Source organism: Falco rusticolus, chromosome 2 (assembly GCF_015220075.1).
Source record: "Falco rusticolus isolate bFalRus1 chromosome 2, bFalRus1.pri, whole genome shotgun sequence".
Classification (NCBI taxonomy): Eukaryota; Metazoa; Chordata; class Aves; order Falconiformes; family Falconidae; genus Falco; species Falco rusticolus.
In genome coordinates this window covers 75490955-75511934 of record NC_051188.1, presented here as the reverse complement: position 1 = coordinate 75511934, position 20980 = coordinate 75490955, and the positions used below count along the sequence as shown (strand labels likewise).

At 45.2% G+C, this 20980-nt stretch overlaps 2 protein-coding genes across 4 annotated transcripts in view; both read right to left on the bottom strand.

Moving 5' to 3' along the window:
• Positions 1–17998, bottom strand: part of MRPS6 (mitochondrial ribosomal protein S6) — a 46942-nt gene extending 28944 nt beyond the window's left edge. For both annotated transcript variants that reach the window (XM_037376420.1, XM_037376419.1), the window contains exon 1: positions 17919–17998. In XM_037376420.1, the coding sequence (XP_037232317.1) occupies positions 17919–17963 (45 nt within the window). In that variant the 5' untranslated portion in view covers positions 17964–17998. The remainder of the gene's footprint in view (positions 1–17918) is intronic.
• Positions 573–18030, bottom strand: SLC5A3 (solute carrier family 5 member 3). Of its 2 annotated transcripts, none has more exons than XM_037376417.1 (2): positions 17919–18030; positions 573–3920 (listed from the first exon to the last, which is right to left on the bottom strand). In XM_037376417.1, the coding sequence occupies exon 2, from the start codon at positions 3616–3618 to the stop codon at positions 1477–1479; it is 2142 nt and encodes a 713-aa protein (XP_037232314.1). In that variant the 5' UTR covers positions 3619–3920; positions 17919–18030; the 3' UTR covers positions 573–1476. The 2 variants fall into 2 exon arrangements, with proteins under 2 accessions (XP_037232314.1, XP_037232315.1); XM_037376418.1 differs by lacking the exon at positions 17919–18030 and adding an exon at positions 8520–11416.
• Between the last annotated feature and the right edge of the window lie 2950 nt (positions 18031–20980).

The window sequence follows — 20980 nt, the reverse complement described above, 5'->3', positions numbered from 1 at the left end:
CCTGTCTGTGGCATCCATCCTTCAGGAGAAAGGAACCTCAGGATCTCGAGGCCTACTGATCATCTATGAACACCTGGGAAAAGTTTAACTTTTTTCAAAGAATCATAAAGGCAGACCTCAATTGCCAACACAGATTATGACTGCACGTGCTCCTTATCTCCTGACACAAAACCCCTCAGTAGTCATTCCGTAAGGGAAAAAAAAAAAAAAAAAAGTTTGACAGGGTGAAAGGGGAAGTGGGAGAAGACATGAGGCAAAAGGACTCTGGAGAATAAGGACCACTTCCACTTCTTTCCCCTCTTGCCCTTACTCTTGTCTTCCCACTTGTTTTTCTAGCCTTACAGGCTCAGTATGCAGCAATGGTAGGGCTGCAGAGTATTTCTTTCTAGACATACACAGCAGAGGCAGAGTTATTTTTCAGTGTGCTTACCAAAGTGAAGACATTAGAAGTCTCACACTTTTTCCCCCCATGATGGAACCTATGTACAATTTTTTCTCTAGAAGAGGCTAACCCTAATTATAGTCTAAAGTTTTGCAGACTGAAAAAGCTGAATAGGTACTCTTCTATTTCAATATAGTACAAAACCCAAATAAAAAGCATTCCTTTTTTTTCTTTTCTCCCCATCTCCTCCATTGCCAGTCTTATCACCTCCAGAGTTTTGGTTTGGTTTTTGGGTTTGGAATTTTTTTTGGTTAGTTTTTGTTTGTGTTTTTTTAAATACAGCAACTTTTCAGTAATGGAATTTACAGTGGATAGAAGTCAAAAGGCAAATTTTCTTAGGTAAAAAAAAAGCTCTAACAGCTATCATGTTTTAAGTGCTAAAGATGAGACAAAATATCTTCCTGTTGTTGACGTAAGAAAAATGAAAAACTGGAAAAAAAACCAACAAAACAAACCTAGAAGCAGTGAGCAAAATTAAAAAGTGCCGAATTGGCAAAAGTAATACAGCTATGTTACAAAGAACAACTGCACAGCAATATGCATCACAGCCCTACATTTAAAAAAAAAAATAATATTTTGACACAGTTTTAATCATTTAGATTTTACACACTGGTAAATGATTACTTGTTAGCATCACCTTAATGCTGACTGAGCTCTGTAACCGCCTGACTTCAAACACAGCCACCTGCCTGCCTTTGGTATATTTATACATGTATACATGGAAAAACAAAAGGTTAGTACTGCAAGTGGAGGAAGCGGGGGGGGGGGGAGGACAAAAGGGAAAAGAAAAAGACATCACATGACACATTCTGCTTTCAGGAGAGATAGGACAACATGTCTCAAATGGTCTCTACATAGGCTAGAGTTGATTTGATCTTACAATTATAGCGTAAACAATGCCTCAGTTGCAGTTACTGTTATTTGAAAAGAAAAAAAAAAAAACAAATAACCAAAAATGCAAAACAAACAAAATCTCCAGAGACCTGTATCAACTTCTGTATGTTTAGCCATACCCTTAAAAGTTCACTACTCACTCACAAAGAGAAATAGACAAACATGAATATTCCAAGCGAACAGACACAGACCAGTCCAGTATTTAGTAATAGTTTAACTTTTGGAGTCTCTTCCAGCATTTGTAAACAAACAGTCTCTTCCTCCATCTCCCGAAGAGCTCTCTTGTTCATGTTTTTACTTTTAAAGCCACAGAACCAATCTATGAATTTCAAATGTCTGTCTCTATCATCAGTCTCTTCCTCGTGCTTTTTCTCCCCCATCAAAGCTGCTTGTCCATTTGAGTAACAATCAACTGGTGTCTCAACTTCAGAGTGACTCACAGAAATCACTGGGTTGCTGTCATCTCTGCAAGTAACCAGAAGATTGATATCCTCTGGCTTAATATTTTTAATATTTTCTTCTGATTTGCCATTTGGAATGATGTGGTTAGCGTTTTCATTGCACTTCAGGATGCTCTTTTCTTGCACTTTGTACAGCTCCCCCTTTGCAGCATTCTCTTTCACATTCCTGTTTTTCACTGCCCAGAAAGTGGTCGTCCGAACCTGCTCCTTCGTAGGTGGAGGCGTGAGAAGGCTTACTACAAAGGTCACAATGCCAGTGATCCAGAACAGAGCTGTTGCAACATACATGTAATGGATATTTTTGATAAAGCTTGGCCTAGTATCCGGCTGGTTACACTCCGGAGCACGATAGATAAATGCCAGTATCAACCGTATCGCTCCAAGAACAAACCCGGCCATTCCACCATAGAAAGCCCCCTGCTCATTGCAACGCTTCCAAAAGATACCCATAAGAAACAGAGCAGCCACCGGTGGGGTCAAGTAGTCCGCTACCTCTTGAATATAAAGGTACATCTGACCACCTTGCATTTCTACAATTATCGGCACCCAGGCAATGCTTATAACCACCATGAATGCAACAAAGACTCTTCCTACAATCATCAGTTCTCTAGACGTCGCGCTCTTCCGAATGAGTTTGTAGACATCAAGTGTGAATATGGTGCTAGCACTGTTGAATATGGAGTCCAAGTCACTCATTAGTGCAGCAATCATCACAGCCATCATCAGTCCCCGCAGACCAACTGGCACCAGTTTCATCACCAAACGTGGATAGGCTATGTTAGAGCATCCAGCTCTGCTCCCGCAGACTTGAAAACAGTGTTCCGGATTAATGCAAGCGATATCATCTGCAAACAGTATTCGTGAAATCATCCCTGGGACAACTATAATAAACATTGGCAGCAACTTTAAGAAGCCTGCCATCAGAGTGGATCCTTTGGCATGAGCAATGTTTTTTGCAGCTAAAACTCTCTGAACTATGACTTGATCGGCACACCAGTACCACACAGAAGCTGGTGTCTGTCCCAACAGAAATCCAGGCCAGGGAATATCTTCATCTGTTGGCTCACGCAACATTTTAAGAGCATCAGGCTTTGGGTTGACATTGCAGGAATTGGTATTGGAAATGTTGTAGGTTAACAAGATAGACGTAACATTTGGTGACGCTAACATGTACCTTCTTTTAACTTCTTCAAACCCACCAACCTCCGTAATACTTATGATCATAAGTGTGAGGGCACCAATAATCATAAGCAAAGCTTGAAGGGTGTCTGTATAGATGACAGCCACAAGACCTCCAGTCACAGTCAACAGTGCAGTCATTCCAATAAGGAGGATAACTGACAAATAGAGGTTCCAACCTAGCGATTCTTGAATAAAAAGTGCCCCTGAATACAAGTCAACTGAGAGTTTGGTGAAGATATAAAGAATTAGAGACAATGCTGCAAAATATATTTGAATTCTATGCCCTCCAAAACGCTTGGACAAGTATTCAGGCATGGTGTACACTCCCGACCGGATGTAGACTGGAACGAAGACCCATCCTAAAAGCTGCAAAAGCATTAAGGCGTTGAATTCCCATGCACCTACTGCAAATCCACTCGCCGCTCCAGATCCTGCGAGCCCAATGAAATGTTCACTTCCAATATTGCTCACAAACAAAGATGCACCAATAGCCACCCAGGTCATAGAACGCCCTGCCAAAAAGTAGCCACTTACGGTGCTCCGATTGTATTTCCACATGGCAAAAAAACCTATGCACATTACAAGCACGAAGTACAGTGCCACAATGGCAATGTCTGCTGTTTCCAAAGAAGCCCTCATTTCTGTAAACAAAATGACTTCGCACAGCTGACGTCCACTTCTCGCCCCCCAGCAAACGTCTGTTAAGCAACACGTGAACCAGTTAACATATATCAACACTGTGGATCAAATTCTTTGTCCCTTGGTTTGCTGTCCTGATGCTGGTGGTTGTGGCACATTTACTTTCTCCGCTTCTCAAATGGAAATTTGGAACTTAGCACGCACTTTTAATCCACATTCCACAAGAGCATCAGCCTTAACTCAGTTGATGTAGGAGAAATTCTTAGTTGCAGCTAAGTTTAGTGAGGCCTACTGTACCAACCCTGCAAGGCAGCAAAGACAAAAGACAAAGATTGAATTAGAGAAGAATTTCATGAAGTAATGAGAAAAAATTTGAAGTCTAGTAAAACAATGACTGAACACCACAGATTTTTTTCCCCCTTATATTTCCTGCTGCATTTATGCAAACCGTAACACACATAATTATTCGTAGAACTAAGTAGTAATGCCTTTTACAAATCAACTTTAATGTTTACAAGTACCTTAAGAGACGCAGCAATTCTGCAGTATTAAATGACCCCAATTCCCCAGACCAAGGTAAGGAACAGACATTTTATTTTTCTTTACTTTAGAATCGCCCAAGTCTGCTTCAAGACACTAAACAAGCCTTCCTCTATCAAGCGATCTAGGGGGGGACAATGGGGATGGCGACCAGAACACAAAAAACAACCACTAAGGAGCATTACTAGCACCGCACCCCACAAATCTTGATAGATTCTGGCATCACGTGCATGCACTTGAGACACCAGCTGGCTGCTAGAGCTAAAAATCAAAATGAAGTCACAATGCTGTCAAAAAACAACATAAATTTAAGATCAGCTGGAAAAATCAATGTTATTCCACAGGTTTTAGGTGAGTTTGCACCTGCCTGGGGTACAGATAATCACAGGGTTACATTTTGCTCTGGAAGTCCTTCATACATATCCCATGTAATCCAACTGAAAAAAAAAAAAAAGTCCCATTCAAGCAAGTGACAAAAGCAAAGCTACACCCGACATCTGACTACATCTGATACTCTAAAGAATATTTCTGTCTGCAGTGTGCTTTTTGATACCCACACCCGCATGGTTTCAGGATTTTTTGGGAGCACCCTAGACACAGGAGGGAGAACCAGATGGATTTTGGTAGCAGTTACAGTTGCCAGCACCATCTATCTGCATCCAAGCATGAAGAGGATCACTAACATCAGAGACCCAAGGTTTTGAAGGCAAAGCATACCCTGCCTCTCCATTCCTCAAGCCCCAATCACACCCAATTCTATCAAAGCATGTCAGGAAACAGGTACTCATTTAGGCAAGCAGGACTGAAGCACTCAGAGTAGAGGGAAGGGGATAATAAAAAGACTGCTAGCAGACAACCAGACAGGTGGGAAAGGAAGGGGGTCTGAAGGGCTGCACACTGGGGCTCCTACCTCTGCCACACAGACAGGATGCCTCTATCTCCTATTTATGTTTTGGGAGGTATCATTTACCAATACCCATCTGAAACCTTTCAATGGATTTAGAGGGTGCTGGACAAAGTTCGACTTCCTACACCGAATGTACACAGCAAAGGAAGAGAAGACCAAACCAAAGAATCTGTTTAGTCTAGTCTAATGATCAGAACACAAATCTTTAGTATTCAAGATTATTACAGAAAAGTAGGGAACGGGGTCTGCCTCCATTCCTCTATCCCACCCACCAGTAAAGGTAATGTAGGCACACACCAAAAAAACAAAACAAAACAAACAAACCCAAACAAAAAACCACCAACAAAAAACCTTGTTGAACCTCTTTTGTGACCATAAGGTCTACCAGCCTTAGAAATTGTACAAGCATCAGTTTCAGGCACTCCCACTTCATTTGCAGAAGTGCTCTGGCACTATGCTGAAACTCACATTTCCCTAGTAATTCATCTATGATTAGTACAAACACCCAGATAACGTATTCTAGTATTTGGGTGGGTTTTTGTTTAGCATTCCTGTAGCTTATTCATTTTGTTTTAAAAAAAGAATAAAAACATTAAAAATTCTCAGATAGACAATAATAAAAACTATAGTTGAGGTTGAAAAAAATCACACACTCCCTCCCCTCTGCCTTACTTTGTGCATTACTGAAGGCAGCAACAGTGCTGATATAAAAAAAAAAGTGCACTTCTCCAAGGCAAATGTATTTTTAACATAGCTTACAGCAAACCACAACTTCAGCCTTCAGGAGAAATTCACAATCATGTTATTTGTACAAGCTGGCTGTTTTTCAAGAGTAGTTCAGAATCAAAAAAGATAATAAGGGTTCCCCACCACCACCACAAACCCACATGAGAATACAGATATTCATTCTGCTGGAGTTACAGCCAATAATGAGAGACTACGGAGACATGGCACAAAATGGACTGATTACAGTAGTGTGCTAAATTTATCATGCTCATAAGCCTCAAACCACAGATGTATTTTAAATTCTTCCACAGAAGAATTCACATTTATTCCCACCCACAAATGCAGCAGTAGTTAAATAGTCTATTAGTGTAATCCAACACAGAATTATAAACACTTCCAACCATATGATGCCAGATACAGGTATAATGTACTATTCTTAGTTTTAAGCACTTTTGAGCAACACTTCAGTGTTGTTGCATCTTTTACTATATTCGGTTATATTTTCAAATGCAACTACATTATAATGTTTATACCAAAACTATAAATATTGTAATGAAAGGGTAAGAAGCGATTTTACTCAGACACAGAAGAAAAAACCGCTACACAGAATATTAGAATAACGTGCAAGCTAAAGAAATAGTAATAACTGATATTATCCCCTCTTTTATTACTGAAAATGTTCAGACTTGAACTTCAGTTCACATCCCACCATCTTCCCTGTAGGTTAATCAATGACCTGGCAAACTATACTAGACAGTAATATCTATGAATCACACAAAAAAAATATTCTTAAAACTACATCTAGTTGATACAAGGGGTACCCAGCTCATAGCACAACTGTTACAAGCACATTCAAGCACTCTGAAAAGTGCAAGTATTAGACAGCTTCTCTTGAATAAATCATGACATTTCCCAATAAGGATACTTGCAAAACTACAGTGGGCTCAGCCTAACCAAAATAAACAATACATTAAGTTTCTTGAGCATTTTCCACTGGAAGGTACAGCCAGATGATGCATTTGAAATAACCAGTCTACAGAGACCCTAATCATCACCTTTGTAATCAACATCTGAATTTTGCAGGGTTTAGCTCTCTTTAGCAGGAAGGTGGAAAGCTTTCAGTAGCTGCTACAAATTTGCTGCACTGTTACTAAATTACTGTACTAAAGTAGCTTCTTGTACCAGTTTCTTATTAGACCTAATTCTAAAATAACCCTGGAACTTTTTTTCATTACGAAAATGAGATTCGTCCCTCTGAACTTTCAGCAAGTTATGACCTCAAGTCTTAAGAAGGACTTTTGAGATGCCCCATGTGAGTTTAATCTCAAGTTATTAGAACAGCATACATTGTGGCACTGAGAAAAAAAAAAAAAAGACAGAAAGACAGCACTGCTGCCAAGGACTGAAGTTTTTTTTTCCCTAAGGCTGTTTTCTGGCTGGATCATATCAAAGACACAAAATGATGTGCTTCCCTCTTGTCTGAAGATAGAGGGCTACAGCTTTGGTGAAACAATGCATATGTCGCTCCAACAGGCAGCCTGTCCTTTAAGAAAAAAAAAAAAAAAAAGTCAAGCAATTCCCTGAAGAGATATTAGCTAATGTGAAGCAGATTTAGGGTGGGATTTTTAGGAGAAATTTTTATGATTGTTTTAAAGGAAAACTTTCTCCACAGTGCTTTTCTAATAAGATGTGTCTTTTAATATGCCAGAATCAAACTGCTCCAGCCCTAAAGCAACTATTTGTTTTCTGCTCAACCTATTTCTCTTCTTAGCAGATGGGAAGTTTCTCAGTTGACTTCCCTTTTCTCTTAAAGAGTCAGTCCCAATGACCATTGCTTTAAGGGTTAGTCTGGGGATGCAAACACCCACATACGACACAGGAATGTCCACTGCTATCATCTGTTAGCAAATTAAGAACATACTTAACTTTTTTCACAGTAGTTTTGAGGCTCTTTCTTAGAAAGAACATTTTTCTTCATCTTCTTCAAGCAGGGGCACGTTAACTCATACCAATAGCATTTTACCTACTCAACAACTCACTTGCATGGAAGGAGTATACCCAGATTGTCAGGCTCAACAGATACATGCAAATATTAACAATAGCTCTCCCAAGGGGGGGAAAAAAAAGAATGAAAAAAAAGAATAAGAGTCTTATGCCTTGAGCAGGCCTGTACCACATCCAGCTCCTCAAGTGTGTTGTCTGGCCTGCTCACACTGCAGGCTACCTGCTACGGACATGCAAGTTCCTACCCGTCCACTTCTCCACAGTAAAAACAAGGTTGTCTGAGGCAGCCCGTCTCTCAGGGGGAAAAACATAGGAAAAAGCTTTGTTCCATTTATTGCAGCACTCTAGAACACAAAAAAAAAAAGGAGCACAATTGTCCTTCATGGAGTAACTGATACACACCAACTTACTCTTACGTAGTACATGCCCTTGAGAAAGGAGGGGCTAGCCCTGCCAGCTGCTGAGAGCCCTAAACATCCAGGACCACAGTTTCAGGACCTTCCCTTGTAAACCAGGACCTGGAGCAGAGAGGCCAAGCAGGAAACCCACCTGAGACAAACCGGTTATGTTGTAGGAAGCAGGAAAGCTCAGAGGCAGAAGTTGGCCTGTAGCATCTAATAAATAACTTAAGATCTGGACTGGCATTCCCAGCAGCTCAACAGTCTGGAGTAGAAGAAGAGTACCACATTTCCAAGTGAGCTGACCCAGCAGCAACCTGACTAACCTGTTTGCCACACATGCTCTGCTGCCCCAAAGTGGTACTGCGTCAATACATCTGCTGGCCTTGAAGAACACAAGTGCCACAGAGACAACTCTATAAACCATCACTACCGTAAAGGTCCAATTTGAGGTGCAATGTTCAAGTCAGTCACTCAAAGGAGTTGTTACGAACACTTTTTTTTTTTTGTCTGGGGTTTCAGGAATCGCTCCAGTTCTGGTCTTCATTTTACTGCAGCATCAGAAAGAGAAGCTTGCTCCAGAACACAGTCTTCTCGATTCTTTTCTAAAGGACTGCTGAAGGAGACATGAGAGAAATAAGTAACCTCGCAGCATGCAGTTCAGCAGCAGAAAAAGAACTACACTGCATTTCCCAGTTGGAAATGTAATGCTACTGTGAACTATTACAGAAGCAAACTGGAGTACTTTAGGCCAACTGAAGCCGAAGGGCACTGTGACTGACAGTGTTAGAGTAATAAATCAATTAGTTGTTTTTGTTTTTAACCATTCTTCCCACCCCCCCATCCCAAGTGTATAGACCTATTTAGGTCTCCCACCAAGTCAGAAATTAAGAAGGGGGGGGGGGGGGGGGGGAGGAGAGAAGGCAGAAGAAAGAGGATGCAGCTCTAGCAGAGTCCTTATTCAGTACTCCATAAAAACAGAAGCTCCAGTACCGTTAATTGCAAAGGGAGAGGAGGGTGGCTTGTTTTCTGAAACCAGTATCACTAGCAGTGCCTCAGCAAGCCACTTCATACCACTGCCTGTGGCATTCACATTTGGATGGTTTCTCTCCCCATGAGTCAGTCCCCAGCACTGTCAGGAACAGTGGATTTATTGGCTTCTACTTCTTCAGAAACTCCAAACACCTACAAGGGGGTGGGGTGGGGTGTTAAGCTGGGGACAGAAGAAAGGAGATAGAAGGTTCCTTTTTATTTGTTAAAATACATACCATAAAGAAAGACTATCTTCTCCACACCTACCTAGACATACTGTAGTCACCTTACTTGGGTCTTAAGCTGATGGACTTTCTTAAGTTTAACTTGGACTACTAGTTTAAAGAAAACATGTATGCAAGTACTTCCTTTTCCCCTTGTCTGCCCAAAAAATTGGCTTATGTTTACACAGGTGACAGGTGTTATCTGGGTTCTCTGAAGAGAGCAGAAGGTTCAGCTGCTGCTCAGCACTGCTGAGGAACTGGGCTACTCTTCCCTGGCAAATAAGCCAAATCATTCACGCCTCTGCCATAACTCAAGCAGATGACTACCAGAGGCTTAGATGCTCAAATATGGGTTGTCACTATATGCAGCTCCATCCCTCAGCAAGGAAAACACGCTTTTCTTTGCAACTGCAGACACAATGACATTCTTCCTTTTACACAGGAACTGGAAACAGAAGAGGACAGAGGATACTGAGGAGGCAAGTGGTCAACAGTTACTAAAGAGCACAAGAGGGCAACAGGGAAAGAAGCCATTTTAATGCAGATGGGAGGGGGTGTCTCCTCCAGGAGATGGTAAAAAGTAGAAAATTTTGGTATTATGCAGCACCAGGCCGAATTTTCCCTGCCAGGTAAGTGTGTCAAGACATCAGCTAACATACTAAGTTGGAAACTGCAGAGGGACACTTAGCCCGAAGACTCAAATTCCTTTTTGTGGCAACCTAAAGGTGAGAAGCGCAAACATATTCACTGTCACTGATAAGTACTATTCACCTAGTTTGATGAAGTACTTCATCACTAAGAGCAACAGCAAGAGAATGGGTAAAACAAGCATAAATAGGCAAGTATTTGATATCTGTAGAGGATCTGGGAGCACATAATCAAGTTTTCTGGACAGGGAAGTCAAACTTTACCACCCTGTTAGAAGCACACCATGAGGAAATTTTGTAAAATCTCTACTGCTGCCAAAGATGACCTTTTCTTTAGCTGCAAGGTACAAAAATGTGATCCAGTTAGTGATTATCACCATTCAGCAGTAACTGATGTAACTGGCATACTCCACTCCTAGCCTAGAAAAACATGCTGGTTCACCCAGTTTTAAGAGGATCTTGGCTAGGAGAGTACAGACTTCAGAAATTACTTGGGAAATAACAAAGGAGTAGCAGAAGCATTAGTCACATGCAACCGGACAAAATACTACGAATAACTTCTTCCTAGAATTTCTAGGGAGAATAAAACAAATTAAAACCAGACTCATTTTAGCTAATTTAGGACTTCCTCAAGTATCCAACACATTTATGGCTGCCCACACCTTTACAAAAACATAAAGCATCACAAGTTTTATTGAAAGGCAAGACAGAAGTTTCAGGGACATACATAATCCTAGAATTTAAGTTCAAGGCCCTCTAAGCTTCCTGCTCTGCAGTGTGCTCTTACAAGATTTCTAATTCTTCTTGGGGATTTTTAAGACTCCAAAACAAGGCTTAAATAAAGTTATCTTGGTTATAAAACAACTAGCTAGTCTACATCAAGTTTTGTAATGACCTTTATTAAAAGCTACCAAACATTGATTTTTCTAGTAGTCTCAAACACATCAACTCCACTGAACACATTCCCCTTCTGCATCCATGCTCTGCATGTACCTTTGTTTTTAATTATTATTCCTTAAATATTTGCATAACTGAAGCACAAGGACTGGCTTACAAGTGGACAAACTAGGACTAAAAAAAGATGCAAGAAATAGAACAATAGTTCCTGTGTAGTTCCTCACAATCCTGTTTCTAGGGTTTGTGACCTTTCCTTTACTCCATCTGCTTCTTTCCCTTCCCCCTCCCCTCACCAGGGGTGATGCGTTTTCTTTAGTATCTCATTTCCAGCACCGCTATTTGCAGTAGTGCTCCCACAGCACAGGTCCTTCATTTACACCGATCTTGCCTTACTTTCCATATTTCTACTTCCCATCTTTCCTGTTCCACTTCTGCATAAAACAGTTATATTTTGTGTATCTGTCCTCCCTTTTATTACCCTACCCCCCTCCCCCTAGCACCTTCTTATCAGCTCTTCTACAGAATGCACACCAGAGATATTCCTGCTGGTCCACTGGGCAGCCAGTTTTGAAAGGAACAGCCTAGTGCCCAGTGGCTCCTGCTGCCCCTGGATAAGCAGCACAGAGGCTGGTATATGCAGCTCTATCAAGCAACTGCTTCCACACAAGCCATACTTGATGAAGTACTTAGTCACTAACAGCAACAGCAAGAGAATGGGTAAAACAAGCATAAATAGGCAAGTATTGATATCTGTAGAGGATCTGGGAGCACATAATCAAGTTTTCTGGACAGGGAAGTCAAACTTTACCACCCTGTTAGAAGCACACCATCAGAAATTTTGTAAAATCTCTTCTGTAACAGATGTAAAATCTCTTACTGTCAGACTTGTAGCAGAGGAGGTCTGGGCAGCTGTGGCTCAAATAATTACAGCAGCCTGCTCTGGCTGGAGTCTCACAAAAAGCAAGATAAGTTACGTGATCAATAATCAACAACCACCAACATAATCTTTGGGTGGAAACTGCCAGCGTTATGACCCTGGAACAAGGGAACTGGAGAAAACTACTGAATAAGCACAGAAAGCAAAAGCTCCATCATTAGAAAATATGGTATATATGATATATTAGAAGAAAGAAAACATATACACATGTTCATACTTGAATTAGTTCAACAGCTTATTCTAAGTGATATGATGGACATCTTTTAAAGTGTCAGTTGCTTTTGAGGGTTTTTACAACAATGGAGAGCAATAATTTTATTTTATCAGAATACGTTCTCCCTCCTTCAAACGTTAACAGACAGACAATCTGCCCTTATGAAGTTTATAAGCATCCCCCTGTTCATATACATGATGCATCCACATGTATACATACAGTGAACAAAGGAGGAGAGAGACACAGCCAAGAGAGAAGAGCACATTGCTAAGTAGGTAACGGGGGCAAAGAAAAAGTATTTTAAAGACTAAGCCACCATTCCTGCCCACTTAAGAGGGGCTAGCCAAATCTCACTGAAATCTGCCAGTCCCAGCATGGACACAAGAACCTGCCCACAGCTCAGCCTCAGCACTCAAGGCTTGCAACTCTACAGACTAGGGAACAAGAGTGGCAGAGTTAACCCAGGGCATGCCATTACATACACTCAAGCACACCACTTGATACACTGCGGAAACCTGCATGAACCAAGAGGATTTCAAAGCCTTTACTCTTGACATCAACAGAGCACTCACTTTGGACAACTTTGCCAAATCCACCTAGCTAACAACTATCTGCTATAAAAAGACAAACTATTTTGCAAGAGAGAATAATCCTCTACCTCCCCCCATACCCAAGACAGCCACATATCCCACACCTGGCAGAAACTTAGATGAGGACCACTCTCAAGTCTTAAGATTGAAAAGGGGCAAGCGTCAGCCAAGACTGTATCATTCTCCAATGCTGTCTGTATCTCACACTTCAAAATCAAGTTATTCTTATGGAAATGCTTAAGACAGAAAACAAAAAGCTGACTCCTACAGGACAGTCAGCACGAGATCATGTGGTTTTTCCAGTTTTGGCTTTTAGATCCAGATCTTTGGCCTTCTTTCCAGGACCACCCCCAACACAAGGGTCCTTCCCTGCTATGCATAATACTATGAAGAGGAGCCCGTTTCAGCCTACTAAAAAAGTCAAAGGAAAACAGAGAAAAACATTTCTGTCATTTTAACCTGCTAAGTAGGGGAGCAGGGTGGCAAAGATGTACAATTGAACTGTAAGAACAGGTAGGTTCACCGGAAAGGAAAGGCAATAAATAAAAACAGTATCTGCCTGCTTACTGCCTTCTTCACTCTCTCCCTGCTTCCTCCTAGCAACTAAGATATCAAAAGCCCAATTGCTGCAGCTGCCTACACAGCAATTAAGTGTAATAGTCAAGATGTCAAGCAACACTACTGCCCATTACTTTGGCTTTCCTAAAATAGCTAACAATCTCCACAGCAGGTAGGGAATTTTTGAAACATGGCAACCCACTCCAAAGGCAACAAACAGATGCTGGAGACAAATTATGTTGCATGAACGTGCCAGTCAAACAGAGCCCAGATTCACTACAGTACTACAGAGGTGGGTAGATGGGTCCCCGAATCCAGATATTTGCTGAAATGAGGTGATTAGGTTTTAGACTATGACACGTTTGTCCTTCGTTACACATGAAGTAGGGGAGAAGAGTACGCTGCTAATAAAATACTGACACGCTTCCTCATTTTTAGTGAAATACTCTAACAAAGTATTTGCAAACTGTCCATTCAGTTCAGTTCCAGTTACAAAGTTGTTTTGTTGAAGACAGGTGTCCCAGCTCGCAAGAGTCGAGCAGCAGCAAGAACCGCATGGGAATATCGCCACCTTCTCTGTCTGTCCTAGGCTCCGCCGGCTGCCAGCTCTCCTTGGCGGGTGTCTCACATTGCCGCCCTGCGGTCAGTCTGCAAAACAGCATCAGAGCAATAGGAAGCCATTTCCAGCTCTTCCTTCCCTTTCCCCCCCCACTTCCTTCCCCAGGCTCTCAAGGGACTTTCCGCAGGACGAGGAGGGTAGGGAAGAAGCCTCCCTGAAGACCTCTCCTTTCTCCAGCAAGCGACGACAACTGCTAAATCACTAGCGGGTCACTACCCTTTCCTGCTGAAGGTCCTGCTCTGCCATAACCCCCCTGCTGAAAGCCAGTGGTGACTCCCCTGGGAGAAAGTTGGAAATAATTAGAAACTCATCTTTTGCTACGAATAGTGAAGTTTAGAGCACAAAACTATGTCTTCATTCTGCACCTTCACTACAACTGCAGTTCGTGACTCAGGCTCTTGGGGTTAGCCAAACGTGCTGTTTACATACATCTATCTGTACACTACTGATAAGTCTGCCATCAAACTCCCCAAGCTCACCATACAAATTTTGTTGTTTGCATGTTGGAGGGTTGAAAGCCACACACGAGCAAAATTCATTATTTCCACCCTAAGTTCCAGTTACTTCACTGGCCTCATACTCCAGCCTTCTCCCAAAGCATCTCTTCCACATACTCACACAGAGTAACACAATCCAAGTCCCTCACTGCAGCTACTCTTCAAATATAGCGATACCACAGAGAAGTAGCTTTTGATTTCTTTATTTTGGGAGTATTTTAGGAGGGTTTATTATTGTTTTCCTGAAAAACACTGACTGGAGCCTCTGCTGATCAAGAACTCCATCCACAGGCAATTTACAAGTGCAGTATCTCTAGTGCATGTCAATCACCTGACCATACCCTACCTACAAAACAGGACAAAGAATGGCTGCTCATCAGAATAAACTCACAAGCTTTTGTGAAAAGTACATGCAGACAACTGGTGACAAAGTTTGAAAGCAAGAGTTTTCCTCCTTACACACACACACACCCCGCAAACTCTTTGGTGCTGCATTTTTAAGACACAAAAGGAAAGCTGAAGAGACTCTGAGGAAGTCTGCCAAGAAGCAAAGGGACATGGGAGCATCAGGCAGGACTGAGGGGTCATGCTTGCCCTGTAACCATGTCAAGGCTAGCTGTGTAGGGAGGAGACCAGCTGCGCAACAGACTCCATGGTTCACGGCAGAAGCCACATGGAAGAAAAAAAATGAGGTGGGATCCCCGGCTTGAACACAACCAGTACTAGGGAGCAAAAGAGTTTAAAGCAACAAAAGTGAATTTGAGGGATTTATTCTGCCTACATCTATGAAAATACCAAGGTAACTATTAAAACTAACTGGGGGGGGGGGAACCCCACAAAATCACAAAGTTTACCTCTGAAGAGAGCCGTGAAAGCCTACTGGCCTGTAGCTCTGAGACGGCTTGTGCTCAAGCTGCCAGGGAGCTCAGAGAAGTTGACAACAGCCCTAAAGCACAAGAAAGCCAGGCAGCAAAGGTCTGCCTTTTTTTTTTTTTGTTTGTTTGGTTTTGTTTTTCAAGGCAAGGGAGCCGTCAGAGGTGAGGAAGGATGCCACAGACAGCAAGAGAAAAGTCAACACTTGCTCAAGCCTTCACACTAAAGTGGGCACCAGAGCACACAGCCACCACAGAGGGACTGACATCATGGCAGGACAGTGAACACCTGCCCAGGGTAGCTTCCTCAGGAAGCACTAGCGTTAAACAGCAATGTCATTTATTCAGGACTGTATATGATCTCTCAGACTTCTACAGGAAGGAGTTATGCAGTCACCTTATCATTTCAGACTGCTTAACCCCATATTCAGGTGTCCGTCCTTTGACTAATTTAAGTTAGCATTACAGTCAAGATTATGCACTGCTATGGGGGTCACTAGAGCAACCCCTTTGCCAGGATTCAGCAGCACTGTATAGCTTACAACCACTACAGAAATTTTTTTCAAGTGTTCTCATTACACAAGAAAGGCAGCAGCAGCAAGATACTGGAACACAAAAAAAGCACCTTGATCTGGTGTACTGTCAACAGCAACAACAGCATCTAGAGATAGAATCTAAATTTTAGAGTTACAACAAGGGTACATTAAAAACAGCAGTACACCTGAGCCAAAACTTAAGTGTTTTAACATAAATCACAAAGCTAAAGAACACCTTAATATACATCTATCAGGGAAGAATATACTAGGCAGTCAAACTTCAAAGAGGAAAAGGTTGCAGATGTTAAATCCCGAGTGCATCGATGCTCATTAGAAGCATCTTACAGCTAAAAGCTTATCCCTGCATCTCTGTGTCAGATTCTAGGAACCAAAGATCCTTTCCACCAGACAGCACTCCATGGTATCCTTTCAGAGTAGTCAGTTTATTAGTCTCAGTATTATGTCAGACTTGCTATGCTTTCTGTCCTGCTCTGCATTTACACTGCCCACACAGCATAATGCACCTCCCACATTAACAGCATGTATACAAAAAGCATCTCATCACCTTACCTGTGGCTTATACCCTGATGGGGAGGGGTATGGAAAAAAATAAAATTACCATGTTGACAACCCAAGCCCAAAAGCAGCCAGCATGTTTTGTCAAAGCAAATGCTGCTCCGTGAGGTGGTGCAGCAATGTCACCAGATTTTTCTCTGTTGCTGTATTTCTCCACTAGAGGACTCACCTGAGGTCTACTACAGCTTCTGCAGTTAAGCCAAGTTTAAAAAAAAAAAAAAGCCAACCCTGACATGTGGATGGTACATGTAAAATGAATGGAAATGTACTAGTATGTGTCGCACATGTAATACATGAAGACATGCTCCTATAACCACAAAAGAAACACAGTAATACTATTTAGCTTCCTGCTATTCTATGACAGCTATACATGTTCATTTAAATTACGGTTAAATGCAACAGCAAGCATGTCCACGCTGGGTCAGAGCAGAAGGGTTACAGCCTAGCAGAAGTGCTGCTACATTCCAACACCAGCACTGCATATTAAGCTGGCAAGTAGCAGATAAACAAAGGCTATAGAAGGTACTAGAGAAGGACCAGTATCAGCTATTATTTTCCAAATAAAGGGTCCCATCTACAGAGATGTTTCTGTAGTATTATTACGCACAAGTACACACACACCCCGCACTGATTCAGCTCTTATAAAACAGAAAGAGCATCATATAGCCTCACTTGCTCACGCCACGGCTTATCATCACGCCGCCAAAAAAAAAAAAAAAAGCGGCAACGGCTAGCAACCCTTCCCGTAGGCAATACGGCGAGCCGTATCAGCAGAGCTCAACTGGTGTTAGCAACGGCGGGGGGGGGGGGAATAATTCTTGAGACTTCCCCGGCAGAAAGGTTGGCTGGAGAGGCAGGGAGTTGCCATCCCACGAGGGGATGCTTGCCAGAGCGAGTCCTTGCTCTCCCCCATCAAAGCCCACCGCAAGGCCTCCCAGAGGCGACGGGACCCCCAGCGCGGTACCCAGCGCGGCCATGGCAGGTGCTGGGAGTGGGGGGGCGAGCACACGGCCATGGAAAGCGCTGGTGCTGCGGGGGAGGACGGGGGACGTGCCGGCATCGGTGTGCAAAGGCAAGGAAAGGGCTAAGTTCACTGGCACCACGAGGGGCGGGGAAGGCAGATAAGAGAGGGGTAAATGCATCTATTTCGCTAAGCGCGGGATCTGCTTACCTGCGGACCAAAGGGGAGGGGGGAGGGGGGGGACTGCGGCTCTAGGGCAGCAACCAGGCAAACTCGCCAAGGGAGCCGGGGGGAAGCCAGAAAGAGGAAGGGGAGAGAGGGCAGAGGAAGGCACACGGCAGCCTGAACGAAGCACGCTGCGCAGCGCCGCTCCGGAGCGCGGCGGGCCGGGCGGGGAGGGCAGGGTTCGCCCCAGGGGAAGGGGCCGGCCGGGCCGCCCCCCGGGCGCCCGGGGCCGGGCCGTGCGGCTGCGGCGGGGAGGAGGAGGCAGCGAGAGGACGCCGGGGCGGGGGTCTGTCAGGTCCCACCTGGCTCCCTCCCTCCCGTCCTCCCTTCCCTCACTCACCCTCTGCATGGCTTTCAGGATCAAAGCCAGTTCATAGCGGGGCATCTTAGAGCTGGCTGTGGCGGTAGGAGCGGGGACGCGGCGGGGCAGAGGGTGGGGAGGAGGGGGCGGCGGCGATGCCGGAGAGGGGGGGAACCGGAGGAGGAAGGCGCGTCCCCGGCGGCAGGCGGTGCTGGCAGCGGCTCTGCCCGCGCGGCTCCCAGGCTGCACAGACACCCGGGCGGGCGGGCGGGCGGCGCGGCTTAAAGGGCGCCGGCAGCTACGCAGGCTCCGCCGCGCCGCCCCCTGCCCGCGCCAAGCGCCGCCTCCCCCGCGCACACGCCCGCCCGCCGGGGGGCCGCTACCGCCCGCCCGCCCGCGGGCTGCCCCGCCGCCCCGGCCCGGGGGAGAAAGGGGACGGGAGGGGGGGACACTCGCCGCCGGGGAGCGGGCCGAGCCGGGCGGGGCGGGCCGAGCCGCGGCACGGGCGCCGCCTCCCCCCCTGCGGCGGCTCGGGGCCTGCGCCCGCCTTCCCCCTTCCCGCCGCGGCGGCCGTGCCTGCTGCAGGGAGTGGAAATTTCCACTGTGTCCGCCCCCTCGCTCCCCCCTCCGCGCACACACACACCCGAGACCGCACATGGCGGGGGGGGGAGGACAGCGCCGGCGGCGCGGGGGGCCCCTGCGCCTGGCACCCAGCCAACGGCGCCCACGGCCGCGGCGCAGCGGCCATCGTCCCCACGCACCTGGGTGGGGGAGCTGTGGCGGGCCGGGGCTGCACACGTGGGGCACCGCAGCCCTTCCAGAACCTTCCGCGTCCCGGCGCTTCTGGGTGCCTGTCGCCCGCTGACAGAAGCGCAGGTGGATGGGACCCAGCTGCGTGGCTGGGCGTAGGGGCCAGAGGGGCAGCATGGCTGAGGTAAAGCTGCGTGGCTGGAAGGTGTCTGGCCTCGATGCCCAGGTATTCCCGGCGAGGGAGCTCCTGGGCGAACGTGTCCCAGCCAGCAGTGCTCAGCCCTTGGCATTGTACTTGCACGCAGCCATCAAGGTCAGCGACACAGACACCCCCTGTCAGCAGCACGTCCAGCGCTGGTGTCCAGCTGTGGCTGTGCTGGAAGCCTGCAACCACCTGCACCCAGCAGAGAGGGGCATTTGGAAAGCCTGGTGGTGCATCAGGCTGGTTTGGACAGCATTTCTTCCCTCCACAGCAGAAACGCGTCCCTCCAGGCGTACCCCCTTCCCTCACACTCACACGTACCCCTGAGCACCCAACACATGGGCTGGCTTTAAGGAGAGCAAGCTCGTGCTGAGCTTCTGCCCAAAGTTTTGAAGCCCTCATCACTTGGCCGTGTCAGCTGTCAGAAAAGAAGGAATGAGAGAAGAGAGCCACTGTGTCGTGGCTCAAGGAGAAGCAGGGAAGAAGGCAGATACCGTGATTAAAAAAAAACACGTTAAATATCTATGCAATACCAGCCCCAGCACATCAAGAGAGGCCTCAGCATCTCACCTGGGAACCCCAGCCATGCCCTTGCACACCAACAAGCAGGGTCGCTTGCTTTTACCATATGTAGCTGGTGGAACGAATCCCAGGTACTGCTAACTGAAAGCTTTTCCCCACACCTTCCATCGTGACTTGCAGCACAGCCAGCACTAGTAGTGCTTGGCCCTTCCTCATCTTAAGCAGGTGTGAGTTCTGGGTAGTTCCCTACAGGCACAACAAAGCCTATGTGGGTGCTAGGAGCTGGTTTGTGTACTGCTACAAGTTATCAGCTGCTCAGGATGAGTTGCCTATGCAGAAGTGTTTACGCATATTCCCAAACTCCCACCCCCCCAGTGCTTAGGCAGTAATTGCCAGTCAGCTGACGGGTATAATTTACTGCCTGTTGGTGCTTACCGCTTACAAGCCCTCCCTGGATTACTCTGCTTGGGTGGTTTTTTGATATGGTGTTGCCTGGCCTGAGCTTCTTCCTTGTTCTGAACAGGCGCCCAGTCAGTTCCAGAGGAAATCCAAATAGTAAGTGATGGTCCCCAGTGGAGACAGGAATACCTCCCTGCCGCACACACACGATCAGACAGCCATTCCCACCCTGCTAGTGCGCCCTGCCAGTGGTGGCACAGTCACGCCTGAGCCATTCTGTTATCTTCCCACAACATGAAACCCCTACGCCCTGCCGCTCTACCAATGCTTTACCTGCTTAAAATGCTCCTCTGCCAGAAAAAAGGAAATGTATTCATCCAGCCCCTGTTCCTGAAGTCTTTCTCTCTCGCATGCAGAACTTTATGCAAATCCCCAAGTCTATATGCTGAAATATCTAGTGCTGCTTTCAAATGCCAATATTTGATTCTCAGTTGGGATATATTTATATTCACCATTCATACTCGTTTCTAACTACAGTCCACATGCAAGCCCCACAAATACACATCTGCATGTGGCCAACAAACTCTCCTTCCCTTTTCTGTGAATCCCACCCACACCTGTACTTAAATGCTGGGTCTCAGGGCCCCACAAACATAAGACTAACCTGAGTCCACTCACATCTGTGCCTGGGATTTGCTCACACATGCAGAAATACTTGAGCATGAGATCTGTATGCCTGAGGGTCTCTCATGTGTATTAGCAACACAGGTATAGTGACTGTCTATCTATATATCTATCCATGTCTGTAATGCTATGCACGTATGGACATCTGGTCTTGTGCATCATGCCTACACATAGTTTTGCACACTCACTCATGGGCTGACCACTGCATACACCTGCTATGTCCCGTATCTTTGTGGGACAGGAGTTCCTAATGCTTTCTGACTTTGACTACTGATGTAGTGTGTCCACCAGGTATGAGCTACCTCAAGTCTCACAAGTTTGTTTTTCCCTCAAAGTGCTAACCACAAGTATCCAAACACCATAGGAAACTCTCATTTAATATTTTAAAGCACACGATTATAGAGGAAGGTCTGAAAAACATGCAGTGCCCATGCCCTAAACACTCTGCGAGGAAACACAAGCTCTCCTAATAGACATTATTTTATTTTATTTTTAAGTAACAAGTGTAAACTTTTGACTTTTGAGAGACTCGGGTCATGACTTT